Here is a 16,502-nt window from a genome sequence, read left to right as displayed (position 1 = left end):
GTGCCTTTCCAAGTCAGGTCAGCGTCCCGGAATCCAAACACGCAATGGTTAAAGATCTGGTGGGGTTTTCCGTAGTATATGACTCGGCTTACCAAATCGCTTCCCCTAGATGACATTTGTCAGCGGAGGCCGCTGTTTCCACTGTCTTTTTCTGCGTTTCTAGGAATTTAAATTGTAATTCTTTATGTTTATACTTTTGTGAGCTAATGTAATAATGTAATGCAGACACATATGAAACATGATAAATACAGGATAAAATATGAACAAGCAGCAAATATAAGAAAACGCATTTTAATAATAATATGGAATGAGGAATTCCAGCCCAACCCGGAATTAAATTTTTAAAATGTTTTCTTGTACACGTGAATATTAAAAAAAAATGGAGTAGGATGAAATATCTCAAAAACCCACGCAAAAATAAATAAAAAATGTTAAAAATAGTATTCATTTTAAAATCATAAATATTGACGTCACTCCTTATATCTACGTGTAGTATTTCCGGTTTCCGCTTTAAAGCCCCCGCACCTTGTAAGGATCGTTTTGACCATAGAAAAAAAGAGTATAATTTGTGATTGGTGATTTAGCGGTGAATAATTTGATTACGATCTACGACCTGAAATCCGGCAAATGATAATTTGTTGACATTTCAACCGGAGATTATGTCAACTTTCTAGGTTTTTCTAAATCGAAACGTTCGTAAAAATAGCCATAACATAGAAATGAGCAAATTACGATCAACCAAATGAAGTAATCAAAGCAATATTCCATAGATTTTTGTCAGTTTTGTTATTGGCTGGAGAAATACAACTTACCGCGGTCAGTGAAAGTAAGAACGCCAACGGTTTCATGATGTCACTACTGAAAAGTGGCACTGATTACAGTTATTTGGCGCGGTATTTAATAAATGTAACTTCAAAATATCATATCTTTGTAAATAACGCACAAAAAAAAAACATATATTTTTGCTTAGTTAAATAGTACGCTCATAGAAAAAAAAATTAGAAAACAGTGGAATTCCTCATTGCAAGAAAGCGGCCATATTTTATGTCCCAGCCATTACAGGCAAAAAATAAAGAAAATCATTCAATCGAGTTATGAACTGATATTAGTCGTTTTTTTATTCTAGTTTTATTAGTCGAAGGAAAAACCTACAAATTAAATTACCGTGGCTCCAGAGAAGTAGCAACAGAGTAATTTAGCACAAAATATATTCATGAATATCACTTTATATTTCCTAACTTAATGCACTTCCTACATTGTGAAAACATTATCATTAACTTTATTTGGTCCAATTGCTTATTTTTTGTTTATTCAATAAAAATCAAACTAATTGGTGTCAGAAGACGTGTAAAAATTTAAAAGTATTTTCAGGTGTTGCCTAGTAGGTTAAATAATTCAGTCAGATGAATCTAACCCATATCAATAAAGGTTTCAGCTATTTTACTTCACAAAGCGCTGCCCTAGTTCTTGTATATTCAATAAACCATTTTTAGAAAAAGAGTTATAAATGCCAATGGGTTCATTACCTTATTACGCGTCCATATAGCTAAAGAATAATTATTTTTCCCATTATTAAATAGTATTTTCAGCATTTTTTGAGTGCTAATTTCTACTTACTGATTTTATTTATTTGACTTTAAAAACAAAAAAATGTCTTTTGTAAAATTAGCAAAATGGTATATTGAACATACATGAACTAGGGCAGCGAAAAGTCAACGGGTAGAAGAGTTGAGGAGAAACGAATTTTCAAACATAGGCGGAATAGTGAATTTTACAAGTGTGCAAAGTAGCCACTTAAACCAGCTAAAGCCCTGTAAATGCCTAGACATTTTTTCTCTGTTGCAATAAATTTAATTTCAAACTTCATTTTCTACCTTCTATTTTATTACTTATTTTTAGCAATTCGTTAATCTTAATAATTTATTATTTCTTACAGTAAAGTACAGTTTTGTATATTATCCGGATTAATGAGTGCCAGATTTCATTGCTTTTGAAATAATACAGCGAATTGGAATCGCATTGAAAACTTACTTAAAGATGTCTAAACTAAAAACTTATCCTTTATTTTTTATTTCCTGACAGCGATCTGGATATTTTTCAATCCAGTTAACTGGAGTTCGGATAAACGGAGTTATTCCGTAATAAATTATTTTAATATCACTAATATTTACGTTCAGATTAAAATACCCTAAACATCAATGTGTGCGGATAAGATTAAAAATAATAATGCTTATTTTGCGTTAATTTTTTTTTGTTTTAAACGCATTTTTTTAAAGAATTTTTATTACACTGGCATACAAAAACTGGTGCCTCGACTACAGAAATGTATCGATCTCAAAGGCGATTACGTAGAAAAATAGAATTAGTAAAAGTAGAAATAGAAATAAATTTGTGAATTTTAATTTAATACAAGCATTTATCAATCCTACGTGAATGTTGAAACCTTATTTTGTGGATGACAATCGTATCTTATTTCTGGTTGAAATGGATACTGTTTATACTTTAGTACGTGAGAAATAATAATGCTCTGAAATTATTTATTTATTTTATTTTATTTCATTTGGGATTTTCACAGCTATTACGGCTGAAGTTGTCAATTTGTTAGCATTCATGAATATGTACTACTACCATCACACCATTTCCCCGAAGGGGTAGGCAGAGAGAATGGACCGTCACACACGTCTATCCTGGCATACAATCCTAGCCTCTTCCACATTCATACATCTTGTCATACATGCCCTTCGGTTCTGTCTGCTTTTGACATGACCAGACTTAAGATTTTGGTTTATCTGATCATGCCACGTCTTCCTTGGTCGTCCTCGTCTCACGTTGCCGTTCATTTTAGCCATATATACTTGTTTTACCATTCTTTCGTCGTCCATTCGTTCTACGTGACCAAACCATCTCAGAGACCCTTTCTTAATCTTATCAATTGTACTTGAATCAGGTTTACACTCTCGCCTGATTTCATCATTCGTAACCCTGTCATACATTGAGATCCCACACATTCGTCTAAGAGATCGCATTTCAACCGCGTTCACTCGGCTTTCATCCTTCCTCTGCCAGTTCCATGTTTCACTTCCATACATTAGTGTTGGGACTAAAACTCCGTTGTGCACTGCCAGTTTAGCTTCGATTGACATATTTTTATTAGAAATTACTGTGCTTAGTGCTCCGTTCATTTTGTTGCCCGCATTCACTCTTCTTTCAACATCTTTTTCTACTCTTCCATGTCTTTAAAACATGAATATGTATCAGTCAAATAACATTACAAATTGTTCAGGGTATTGTTTTGGTTTTATTGTTAGTACTGTTCATACTTAGCGAGTACGTTTATTATGAGTTTGATAATGGTAACTAACTTTGCATCTTGTGATTGGAATTTACTTTTTTCTCACAATAATCTAATGAATCTGTTGCCAACTTTAACGAATATGTAACTAACGCAGTTGAAATTTTAATTCCTGAAGCTAAATTTGTTCAGCCGAAATTTCCAAAATGGTTTAGCCCGTATCTGAAATACTCAATTTTTGAAAAGAAAAAAAATCACAAATTATACCATTCAACGTCAATCTTGTGTTTTTTTTCAAAATAAAATCTTAATTTAGGGAAATGGCAAAAATTTAAAGTAAAAACTGCTACAGGACTTTTGTAGAATCTACAAAATAGGTGCTGAAGGACAATCCAAAAAAGTTTTGGGAATTGTTGCTCAAAAATGTTGTGATCATGATTTGCCTAGTATATTTCATAATGATGTGCATGCAACCAATAGTGCTGATATGAAAAACTTTTTTGCAACATAATTTTTGTCGGTTTATGTTAATGAAAATTCGCATTTAATTACATTCATACAGTTAACATAAACACACGTAGAATATCACTAACTGAAATATCAAATTATATGAATAAACTAACCAGCAAGAAACCATAGGATCTGATGGTATTCCAGAAATTTAATTTTTAATGTTAAAAATTGCAGCTTTACTCTTGCGAAGCCAATATTTATGCTATTTTTTTTTTTACTTTCATCAGGTATATTTCCTTATATTTGAAGGATGCCTTACGCATGCATGGTGCATGCTCCTCCTGTACCAAAGCACTTGAGAGTGTTCAGAAAGTTGAATTTTTGTATTCAGACTTTGCAAGGCATTTGATAAAGTTAACGTCTTATCAAGCTCTTTCCTGTACCCTTTTCAATATAATAAAGAGTTTTTTTGTACTTCAAACCCACACTCACGCACCCTCTCCCTCATTCGTTCCCACACACACATGTACCCTCTCCCTCATTCATTCACGCATACACACATTCACATACATACACATGAATACAAACGTTCACACATACAATTACGTAAACTGTTTTCTCATATATTATGTATTATTAGATTTACAGTGGATTTTTTAATTGGCTCTATTATGTATTTATTTTTACTTATTTTTTTATGTAATCGCTGTAAAAATCCCAATTAAAATAACATTAAATTAAAAAAATGTTCACAGTTAAAGCACTATTGCTCACTAGTCCTTTCTCTTTTAGAATATGCCTCCTCGATCTGGTCTCCCTTCTAAGCAGGCCAGATAAATCATATCGAATTGGTGCAACATCATCTGCTAAGAAAAGTAGTGTGGATGATTGGCCTTGAGAGGGGAGACTACACTTACGGAGAAATGGAGTCAATGTTAAAAATCTCACGTCTACAAAAACGTAAAAATAACATTGACTCTATATTTATGTTTAATTTACTTAATGGCTTAATTGATGTACCATCACTGTAAAGGGTGGAATTCAATGTTCCGATCCGCCGGTTGCGAAATAATAATGCCCTGTTCCTTAATTAGCACAGCACAAACCATGTCTTGCATGCATCAAAGTCCCGATTGTGTCGCATTGTAAACTCGAGACAAGATCTAGACTTTTTTGTTGTAAGTCTTTCTAGATTTAAACAATCACTAAGATAGACCAGATCTTGTCTTGAGGTAGTAATTATGATTTAATTTTTTGTCCTAGCTTTTATATTCTTTATTTTAATTGTGCCTGTATATATTCAAAGGATTTGTGTTTGCCATTTTTTGAGTCCGTTAATAAATAAATAAGTCAGTAATACATAAAAATACTCTAACGGCCATCTAAGAAGGTACCGCGTGTACCGATTATTTTTAATTCATAACTCATATTCCAAAATTGATTATTTTGGTTGTTATTAAGGTTCATAAATTAATATATTTCGTATAATATACGGGGATTACAGAGCCAAACATAATGGAATAATTGAACGATAGTCAATTTGTAATTTTCGGGTCTTCATTAGAGGATGTGCCTGCATTGTACAAGTATTACTAGGAAACCCGCGCAGAACATTAGCAGCCCTTCATTTTTACAGAGAAAAATGTTGGTATGGCATTACCAAAGTAATTCAATAAAGCGCCCTCTCAAATCTGGGGGGCTGTTCTGAATTTCTATTTGAGGATTTAATTTTTTTATGCGACTACGCTTTGCTTCATATATAGACACAGTTATGGTCAAATTACTCATTTATAACATTATAGCGACCATTAACCAAAACATATTTTAATTGGCTCTAGTATTGTTAATACCCATACCTTAGAGGATAAAACATGAAAGTCCACTTTTTGCCGTTTTGAAGTTGAAAATGCAGAAATTCTCGCTAACGGCCATTTTATACGTAAATAAAATACCAAAGTCCTCTTTTGTTGTATAAATGCTTTTTGAAGTTAAAGTAAAAATCTGACACTTTGCTTTAGTGGAAAAAACATCGGTAGTCCCAGATACACTATTTTAGTAAATAGTATTTAGAGAAGAAAAAAAAATATTTTGCATTAAAAGTTCATTATAGGTTGAAATTATCTCATTTGGTTAAAAAGTTATGGTGTTTTGGAAATTGCACAATCTATAAATCTTGTTTACTAAAAATTGATTTTTTGTGACTCCCTGGTTTATCATTTGAGGTACATATAATATATATTTCTACTTATTGTTACATAATAGCTGTGAAAATCTACAATAAAATAATAAAAAAACATAATACTTTCTAGAGGTTACGAACCCTATTTCTAGAATCAAACCTCTCAGATCAGATAATAGACTGTTTAAATGCGTGGAGCAATAACATTTTACGGAATCGACAACAAAACGACCTTTCAGAATAGGAATATTAGTATTGTCATACCTTTTGTGAAAAGGATCTTCGTATCCTGGAAGAAGTTTTACGCCCCACTCCTGTAGGACTTCAGAATTCAAATCCCTGGAAAAATAAAACTGCATTAGGAAAACGAATAAGATTTATTTCAAGGAACATAATAAAAGAAAATTGTGTTTCATGAGAAAATTCATTTCATAAAAATATAGCATGGCATTATGAACTTACATGCAATAAATTTATATTTCAATAGAGAAGGACTTTTTTTCTTGAGATTATAATATTTAAATCTTGGCATTTACATGACCTATCATAAAGTGCAACATTCACCATTCACCCATCTTCAAAAGTTTTTCAAAACTAATTCAATAAACAATTTCACCTTATTTTTATATCATAGTATATATGGTTTCTTAAACTTTTATAAATTGCACTCCAATACAGCATCTATTGAAATGCACCTAGTCAGTTTGTGCGAACTTTTAAAAGTATAATTGGTTTTACGGAGAAGTAAAGAATATTATTTTTATATGTACACTATTACCTCGAAAATAACCCTTTATGGGGCAAGACCCAATTGTGCCTTTTTAACAAAAACTTAATACAATTATAAAATATAATCCACGTACAGAACTAAAATTATTGAACGAATGCAGTACGTTGTCGACCTTTAGTGCGGAAGAAATTATAATAATAGAGCAATTGAGGGGATTTGAGTGGGAAACTCTTTGATGATTTTCCGAATGTTTGAGTTAACTTTTTATCATATTAATGAAACTTATATTTGTTTTTTATTGTTGTTGTGTTTCTGATCCTATAAAATATTTGTGATGATGTACTCATGTGTCTGTGTCAGCTAATTGCTCGTCCCAATTCAACACAGGACTTTTAGTCCCATGGAGTTGGGACTTACGTCTCAAATAATTTGTAATAAACTGTCTTTAAGTAAATAAATATATTTTTTTAGAACGCCTTTTCTTTCGTAAGTGTGTCTAGACTTCCATATCCCTTTCTTTATTGCAAGAGAAAGGGATATGGAAGTCTAGGCATTTATAGGGCGTATAACCTATCAACTTAATGTGTGTATGTTTAATTCGTTTTTAATGCTGATTCTATATTTTCTTTTCTAATACTGATTCTTTATTTTATAAGTTTAGTGTAATCTTATTTATTAGAATGTGACGCTAAATCTATAAGCTTAGTTTTAAGTTATCACTGTAATATTTTTTCGTAGTATTATCTCTTTATCTTATACATTAGTTAAGTTGTAAGTCTTGTAATTGTTTTTTTTATTTTGATCCGGAAGGAGGTGCCATAATAAGGCTTTTCATGCAGGGGCTCCCCCAGGGTGATGGAGACCCGACCTTTCCAAAAACATCATTGAGAAGGCCTCCTGCCAAAAAGAATAGAGAAAAGAGGAGGAAAGCAGAGAGGGAGAAAAAAAAATGATAGTGAGACTGAGCGGATGAAGGAGCTGGAGAAAGAGTTGCTCTGACGCGCGAGCGTGAAAGCGAGAGGGCCAAACCGGCCGCAGGTCCCCCACTTTATCACCAGCTCGGAAGGAAGCAAGGAGAGACAGTGGCGATAAACCGTGCACGGAGTTGGCGACGGTAAGATAAGCGATTGCTACTACTGAAAAAATAAATTCTGATGAAAAGACCAGAATAAATAATGAACAGAGGTTGAGAATTTACTCAACGGGGGCTAACATTCTTCGGGCCATGGGACAGCAACAAGATTGATGAAGGAGAGAGGTGAGAGAAAACGCCTCGAGACTATGGTGGGATTCACTTAGTCTCGGGGATCCTATATCCGCTCAATATATCGGATATAACTACATTCCCTTACTAAGACTGTAATTGTTTATGTCAAGATAATTATTTTTAATTAGGATTAATATTTATACAGGTAAACTTCACCAACAAGCCACAAAAAGTGTTTTTGTATTTTAGATGTACTTCTTATTTATATTTGTTAATTTTTATTAATGTGTACTTTTACAATTTAATAAATAAAAAATGTATTTAAAAAATTAAAGCAAAAAAGGAATATAAATTTTTTAAATTAAGAATTTTATTATGAGTGCGAACTTTTTTTGTCCATGGGTGTAGGAGGGTATTAGAAGCAAATTTTGAAATCTCTACCAAAAACGAAAAATTAGTTATTGATGCCAAAATAAACTATACATAAAAACCTACATGCTTAAATAATAGCGCAATTCAAAACCGTATCTAAATTTTGCAAAAACAGATTTTAATTATACTTGACACCGCAAACTTTCAGCATTCTCCATTGAGTCGGGGAAGCATAATTAGAAATCTCACAATTCTTTTTTCAAAGTTTTTAGCAAATATCTCAGAAACTCCTTCAACGGAGATTTCTATATTAGCTTTTAATACCCTCGTATATTAATCTGGCAGTATTTATTAATTTTATTTAATTCACATAAACGCCCGGGGGGCTTTTACAAGTATGGTATGTAGATAAAATAATATAAAAAGTAAGAAATAAAAAGCGTTTAGTACATTCAAATGCATATTCCTTCATATAACCGGCAGAAAAACATAATTTAAAACACACGTTTATAAAGATGGATATGATACACATAAATAAAGATGGACATGATACACATAAATATTATAAAACATTTAAATAAATCAAAATACCCAGTAAGAAAAACTCTTACTTTTAAGATACGCGAATAAAAAATAAAAATCATGAGTGTTGCTATAAATACACAGTTGTTAGCAGGTAGAAAAAAAAATTATAAACAAATTACTAACATGTTTTAAAATGCTTAAAATACTAAGCAAAACTGATACATATAAGAAAAGATATATGTATCTATAAGAAATAATTAACAATACCAAAATAAGTTTTAACTTAAAACACAATATTATTAACAATAGTAAAAGATAAATCTATTGTATATAAATAAGAATGCGTATTACATACTTTTGTAAAACTAATGTTAAAACATAGACTTGGTGTTAGATAAAAGATTACATACTATAGGTACATGAGCATAGAATTAAGAATAGTCCAGAAACCGCATACGTCCATCAAACAGAAGGCGACTCAACTACTCATAAATAAGTAGGTTTACGTTTTAACCCATTAGTTTCTTTGTAGACGTCGCTCAGTACGCAACTCCTGATTTGAATTCAACTATGCCGTGTTGTGTCCTTTTAAAGTGTAGAAATACTGCTAGGATCTTAAAGAAATAGGATGCAATCGCATTTCATGGGTAATTAGCAAATTAATGTGTATATAACAAATGGATTACTTAAAAATTGAATTATTTTTCCATCTGTCATATTGTCGAAGAAACAAAATGAACATTTTGTTAGTGTTGCCAGGGTAGTAATTTTTTTTACCCTACTTTGCCCATCTGATGAGAGAAATAATGAAAATTGGATCTCGGATTAAACAACTCTGTGGTGAACATTTGACCGACATTATCTTCAAAACATCAAATATTATTTAACATGATATAAACATGCAACTTCCAACTCTTTTACATTTTAATTCTCTGATAAAACGCCGCGTTGTTTTCGATATAAAATTTCTGTATAAAATATTAAACTACAAAGTAGATACTAACCTCCTAAATAAAATACAAATAAATGCGGGATTGAGAACACTCAGACATCGAGAAATATTTAAACTGCCTTTGTTTTCAAATAATGCTACATACCACACACCTATGGCCCGCATGTGTCGGGAATATAATATATAATGCAGAAACAATAAAATTGTCATTTTTCATGATACTTTCTCAGCTTTTGCGAATAATCTTTTAGGAATACATCTTATTCAATAAGTACACACGTACAACTTATTTTTTATTGCATTGTATCCTGTATAAAAAAATATGTTTTATAACTTAATATATAAATCTATTTTGTGTAATTCTATAATTGAAGATATATATGCATGTAAAATTGTATCGACGAATGCTTTCAAATAGTATGTTTTCTAGTATGTATCTTTGTTGAATTACCTAATAAAATAAAATATGTTTTATGTAAAATTAAATTTGTTTTATATTTTAAGTTTAAAGTTCATTAATTCAATTACTCATATTAAATGACCCTTTACTTATCTACTCTGTTGTGTCAATCAACATTTCCACGTGCACTATAAAATTTTAGAGAAATTAACAGATTGCTTTTTTTACCTTACATTTGTGTTATGATTTTTTTTTTCCCATCGAGCAACATTACGCTGCGACCACACGAATGCGCGCGGCGAAAGTAGGGCATAGTGAGGGGATCATTGGACACAGCCCGATGTATTCAAACGTGATTCTACGTTCCTTCTGGACTATTCTTAATTCTATGTACATAAGTATTGTAAAACATTGAAATAAAGTAAAATGAATAAGATGAGAGTAGAATATATGATAACACTTTATATCATCCAACCTTGCTGTCAGTAAAATGCTTTAACATGCCATTTCAGTCCTTTATAAACCATTAGTTGCGGATAAGTAAGAGATAAGACAGATATCTAAATTAATCGGATTAATGATAATTATATTGCTTGATTTTTTCAGAATGACTCACACATATAAATTTATATTAAATAGGGTAACAAAAAGTTCAAAGAAATACCTAAGTGTATTTGTAATTGAGTTGTCAATTTTTATTGTTAATTTCAATTCATTTGTTATATTCAGGAATAAATTTCATGCGCGCCGGCTAGGCACAGATTTTCTAACGAGAGGGTGCAAGTTCATGAGCGTAAATCATTTCCGGGCGTCTAACATTCTCCTTATATTTCAAAACTGTCAATTAGACTTCTTCTTCTTATGTTTATTTATCTTTCTGCAAATTTTATTTTACTATCCTACATTATTTGAAATTCTACCTGTGTAAACATTTATTTCGTTTAAAAAAATATTTATTTTAAAGAAACAAACAGTCGACAATGATATAATAACATTTTTTTTTAAATACAGTTTAAAGACAGACCAGCAAAGTTTCTAAATAAAAATCAGACATATTATTAAATTGTGTTACAACAAAAGGATGTGTTTATGTGTATTTGTATGAGGGTAAGTGTAGATGTGTATTTATGCGTATTAGTGTGGGAGTAAGTGTTCAGGTGTGTGTATCATTAAATAGTAAGTGGGATCGTATCGCGGCCAGAAATAATAAGTCTTAATTTATTTTTTAATAAATAAAGGGGCATGTAAAATATATCAATAGATGAAAAAAAAACATTATAGTTAGAGCAAGAACGATAGAGGAAAGAGTGTTGTGCATAGTTAGTTCTACAGACTGGCAGATGGAATAAATACTTATTTCTTGTCACGCGAAAGGGGACATTAAGATTAATTTTGGAGAGTTGGTTAACGAGTCTACTTACTTTATTATTTAATAATTTGTGTAAATAGCATAATTCAGATACAGTGCGTCTATTTTCAAGGGTAAAAAGACCATTTTGTTTAGCAGATTGACTGTAAGTACAAAGCGTTTTATTGTTTTTATAATCTAGGTATTTTAAATATTTTCGTTGAACATTTTCAATCCTTTCTATGTTTGTTATGTATTGTGGGCTCCACACAACGTATGCAAACTCCAAATGACTGCGTACAAAAGTACAATACATCAGATCCTACATAAGAAACATATGGATTATAAAAAGGGTTACACTAACATACATAAGTAAAGACAGGCAACACGTATATCCATATTACGCAAAAAACATATTTAATAATGTTTTTTTTTTCACAAATATTGCATTTTATTGTGTAATATTTTTTGCACCACAACAGGCCAGGAGGCAAAGTTACAGTGGTGAACAGCACAGAAAACCAAGGGTAGAGAAATCACATTAAATTTGTGTTCTCACCAGGAACCGAACCCGGAGCATTCCATGCGTGAGTAAAGAGTCTTAACCACTACACCACGGGTTCACTAAAAAGGCTTAAGCGCTCAATATTGGTAAAGAAAATTAAAACTTGATTGAGGTGTTTGAATGATACTTCGTAACAAATTAGAGAACTATGACATTTTATTTAAAAATGAAAACTAAATGCTAAAAAATATTTTATTTTAAAATACTCCTTTTAACTTATTACGATATATTGCACATCCCTGTACAGCGGAGATCGTATTTTCTAGAGTAATGGATATCAAAATATGATTTTCACATCGAAAATCCGATTTGGATGCAGGAAAATATTGCACGTGTTATGCAGTTAAATGCACCCTTTCTCACCGGGGAACTTACTCTATTTTATTATTTTAAAGATCACAAGGCATAAACGCATTGAAAATTTATTGGAACAAGTCTTCATTCAATCGCAAAACTGGCACTGGATGCAGCAGACCTCCTGTTAAATCCCTCGCGATACTAGTTTTCCGATTTCATTTAATATAAAATGTGGTGATTTATTGAGGTGGTGTATTAGTTTAAACATCCGTTCACGGGAACTTTTAAGATTTTGTGAACGTTTTCCAATTTTTCCCAAGATCAACAGGTTTCCTGGCAGCATTTCCGAGGTAAAACTTTTTTGTTACATTGCACTTTGAAACATCTTTGTTATTTTAATGTCGCGTTAAAAAATACTTACATATATTATAAAGAAAATCCATTAACTACAAATTTTCATAGGAAAACCGTTTATTATTGAAAGTAAAAATTTAGTTACTAAAGCATACATTTTTTCCAGTATATTTTGAATCACGGATTGCAAAAAATATGTATTCCATTCTGTGCTCGATAAAAACATATTTTCAGTATAATAAAATCATGTAACATGCGTATTAAGAATTTTTTAATAAAGCTCATAGAAAATCAATACTCCGGAGATGAAAAATATTTTTCAGTGGGAAAAATAGTTTTGACCAAACATTTGGTTTTATAAGCTTTATTTTTTATCAATAAGTGTATTTCAACGCTACATATTTATAAAATGAGTTATTACAAAAAATAATAAAATTTCTTCGACACATGTAATTATAATGTTAAAAATTTCCGTAATGCAGTTGTGGAGTGTTCGTTAATTTTTTGTTTTACACGAGACTCCTGATTCGTTTTCCGACTTATGCAATATTTCGTGTCTCAATAAAAACGATTAAGTACCAGAAAATGGAAGTATAAAAAAATCATTAAGAAAACGCAGTTAAATTGGAGATACCATGTCCTCGATGAGGTAACACAAAGAAAGGGAGGTCAAATTTTGAAATTATAGATTTTTCTTTGTTGGTGTAAATAATATAAAATAATAAAACTGTTTTCGGAATATTATACTCGTATAACCATGGGTATTTTAAGCGCATTCGGCAACGATGCACTAGGTTATGGGTTTGATTCCTATTCGTTTTTATTAATATTAGATATTTATGGGCTTAACCTAATGATATATATACATATTTCACGTATATAACAGAGAAGGAAAACGTTTTTAAGAAGATAAAAATGGAAGTCTACGCATTTAAAAAGCTTACGACCTGTCATTGGCTTCTGGATTGCAGAGAGCTCCTTCGTGCAGCATTTCGAATTCGGCAACGTGCATTATTTTCTTGTACATGAACACTGCCGAGGAGACTTAAGTTCTCAGATGCAGTAGTGCGGTAAAGCTTTCATTAGCTGATTTATGTGATATACACGGTGTAAATGTACCGTTCAGCCTATGTTTGAGGATCCATATTTCTATAATTATTATCATCAAATTATAATTGCTTTTGTGAAGGTTGAGAGCTTAATTTTTTATTGATGTAGGTGAGATTCATCCAGCAAATTTTCTTTATCTACTAGGCAACGCGTGAAAACACTATTAAATTTTCATTTTATGTGCTTACCTATAAAACTGCCATTTGTGCAAATTGATTCATTTGAAAGTGGCTAAAATTCGTTTGTGTAGAAATCTCTTGCTTTTGTTAAAAGCAATGAATTTTTTTTCCAAATCAGTAATTTATTTTACGTCGCGTCGTTTAGATATTTTCATGTATTAGTAAATTTATCTATACTACCTACGGACTTTTACATTTATTGGCAATTTATTCATTTCTATTTATTTATTTACTTTATAGGTTGATTATTACTTTATTTACTTACATATTGATTATTACTTTATTTACTTATAGATTGATTATTACACATTATTTGAGACATAAGTCCCAACTCTATATGACAAAAAGTCCTGTGTTGAGTTGAGACAAGCAATTAGTTGACACAGAAACATTCCAACACAATTTTTTTTTAAACAAATATATGGCACATTAATACATTCGTGCAGCAGTGTTAGATAAATATACAATGAAGTATTGTTTTCGCTAACAAATATTTGCGTTCGTATGATTTACCCAAATATTTCATTTCGGGGGCAATTTCCAAAGAAAAATTTATTAAAATAAAAATAAATGAAAAAAGTCGGTTATCATAGCCCGTGATGATAATCGACATTAAAAGCACTCTTCGGTAACTGTAAAATCATCATCAATCTTCACATTATCATCATCATCAATCCCTAATCCACACCTGATAGTGCATAGGACACTGCATTGGAAAAGTACATGCAGTGTATCTCGATCATGTGTTAGGCCAACCACTACACCACGAGGCGGGCTTTTCTTCACTAGATTTCGTTTTTCAGAATTTTACCCGAGAATATTTCCATCGCGTCGAAAACACGCGACCAGGATTCTAGTTCTATTTCACACACATTGTATTCTTCATCTGCTCGGACAACATCTCTATAGACAGCAAAAGTCGTCGTCATTTGCATATCGGGACCTAATGGTGCATAGAGCACTAACTGCATTGATACATCAATCACAGCGCATCTCGATCTTTTTTTGCATAAAAGCAATGTGATCAGTCTTGCACTATAGGTATCAGTGGACCAGGGACTGTAAAATATTGCATTGAGAGGATCAAAAGCCCACCAATCATTCGCAGCTGTCATAGAGCTGCGCATAGAAGAAAATTAACTACATTATTCGTGAGGAGTAGAAACTCTATGCAGATTAATTAGGGGTAAGAGGACGTGTGGGCAATGTCCTTTACGTCGTTCCCACCCCTCGGATCCCATTTAATGTCTTTGTTCGGTTTTATTCAATAAAAACAAAACAAGCAGACCCGACAGACGTTGTCCTGCCCGAACGTTGGCTTCCCTGTTTATTAGCTGGTTCAGCAAACGTTTTTTCGATAAACTATATACTATGTGACATTTGACACTGAGTTTGTAATTTCAATATTTTTGTTTTGTATATATTTATTAAATAAGCTTTGTTTACACAAGTCTCCAAATGTGAGTCCAGGGACCCACTCAAACACACCGTAAACAGTTCAGCGACATACACACGTACAGAACAATTGTATATATATATATATATATATATAAATATTAATTTGTCATGTAAAAACACTTTTTTAAATCAATGTTTCATGTTAACCAAATCGAATTAAACCCGAGATCTCTTGCATCTCCTCTAGCATACACGCTAACCACTAGACCACGCACGAAGTGGGCAACATATTACGAAATGTTGGTAATATCCATGGGTTATCGGAACTTTGGTGGTGATCGGCCTCGTGGTGTAATGGTCAGCGCGTTTGCCTACCGTGCAAGACGTTTTGGGTTCGAATCCCGGCATGGTTGATATGAAATATTTATTTAAAAGGGTGTTTTTACACTGGAATATTTCATAGTCCCTGGACTGGTACCTGAAGCGTAAGACTGATCATCTTATCATCTGATCATCTCATCATCTCAGATACGCTGCGATTGGTGTACCAATGCAGTGCCCTATGCACTATTAGGTGCTTAAAGGGAATGATGATGATGATATCAGAACTTTAAATGCACTTAATTATGTGGGCCAAGTGGGCTAATCGCCAGCGGGTTTCCCGATTATGAAAGAAGTCCCGTTTAACATATGTTTTTTTTTCATAGACTTTTCCACTACATTATTGCATTGTCCTCGAACCGACACCCGAGGCATTAAAGTAATTGATCATCTTACCTTTTGTGTATTGAAAATTGACTTATATGCATTATCATATTACTGTATTGAAAACAAACTAAACTAACAAACAAACCAAACAAATCAATGTTTCTAAATGTTACAAAATATATTTCACTCGAAATAAAAATAAAATTGAATACTCGTAAAACTATTATTATAAATTAATGTAAACATAATTAGAGAAGAAAACGAAATACGAGTACGTCACTTAGGAATTCTTTTGGACTCAAAATTAAATTAAAATAGTCATATTTAATCCGTGGTGTAGTGGTCAAGACGCTTGACTCACACACAAAAGGTTCCGGGTTCGATTCCCGGTGAGAACACAAAAAATAAATGTGATTTTCCTCAAGCCTGGATG

The 16,502-nt window shown here is 31.9% G+C and overlaps 2 protein-coding genes across 2 annotated transcripts in view; one reads left to right on the top strand and one right to left on the bottom strand.

Moving 5' to 3' along the window:
* Positions 1 to 16,502, bottom strand: part of LOC148276572 (glycosyltransferase 25 family member) — a 100,524-nt gene that overhangs the window by 24,450 nt on the left and 59,572 nt on the right. Inside the window, exon 6 of the mRNA XM_088234079.1 lies at positions 6,189 to 6,263. Coding sequence (XP_088090205.1) covers positions 6,189 to 6,263 — 75 coding nt within the window. The remainder of the gene's footprint in view (positions 1 to 6,188; positions 6,264 to 16,502) is intronic.
* The window catches only part of LOC148276573 (uncharacterized), a 50,213-nt gene continuing 46,356 nt past the window's right edge, over positions 12,646 to 16,502 (top strand). The window contains exon 1 of the mRNA XM_088234080.1: positions 12,646 to 12,670. The gene's annotated coding sequence lies outside the window, so the exon portion shown is untranslated. The remainder of the gene's footprint in view (positions 12,671 to 16,502) is intronic.

This window comes from Micrasema longulum, unplaced genomic scaffold (assembly GCF_059751315.1).
Source record: "Micrasema longulum isolate JH-2025_06_02 unplaced genomic scaffold, ASM5975131v1 h1tg001192l, whole genome shotgun sequence".
Classification (NCBI taxonomy): domain Eukaryota; kingdom Metazoa; phylum Arthropoda; class Insecta; order Trichoptera; family Brachycentridae; genus Micrasema; species Micrasema longulum.
The sequence above is the reverse complement of the archived record's forward strand: the minus strand, read 5'-3'. Positions and strand labels throughout refer to the sequence as shown.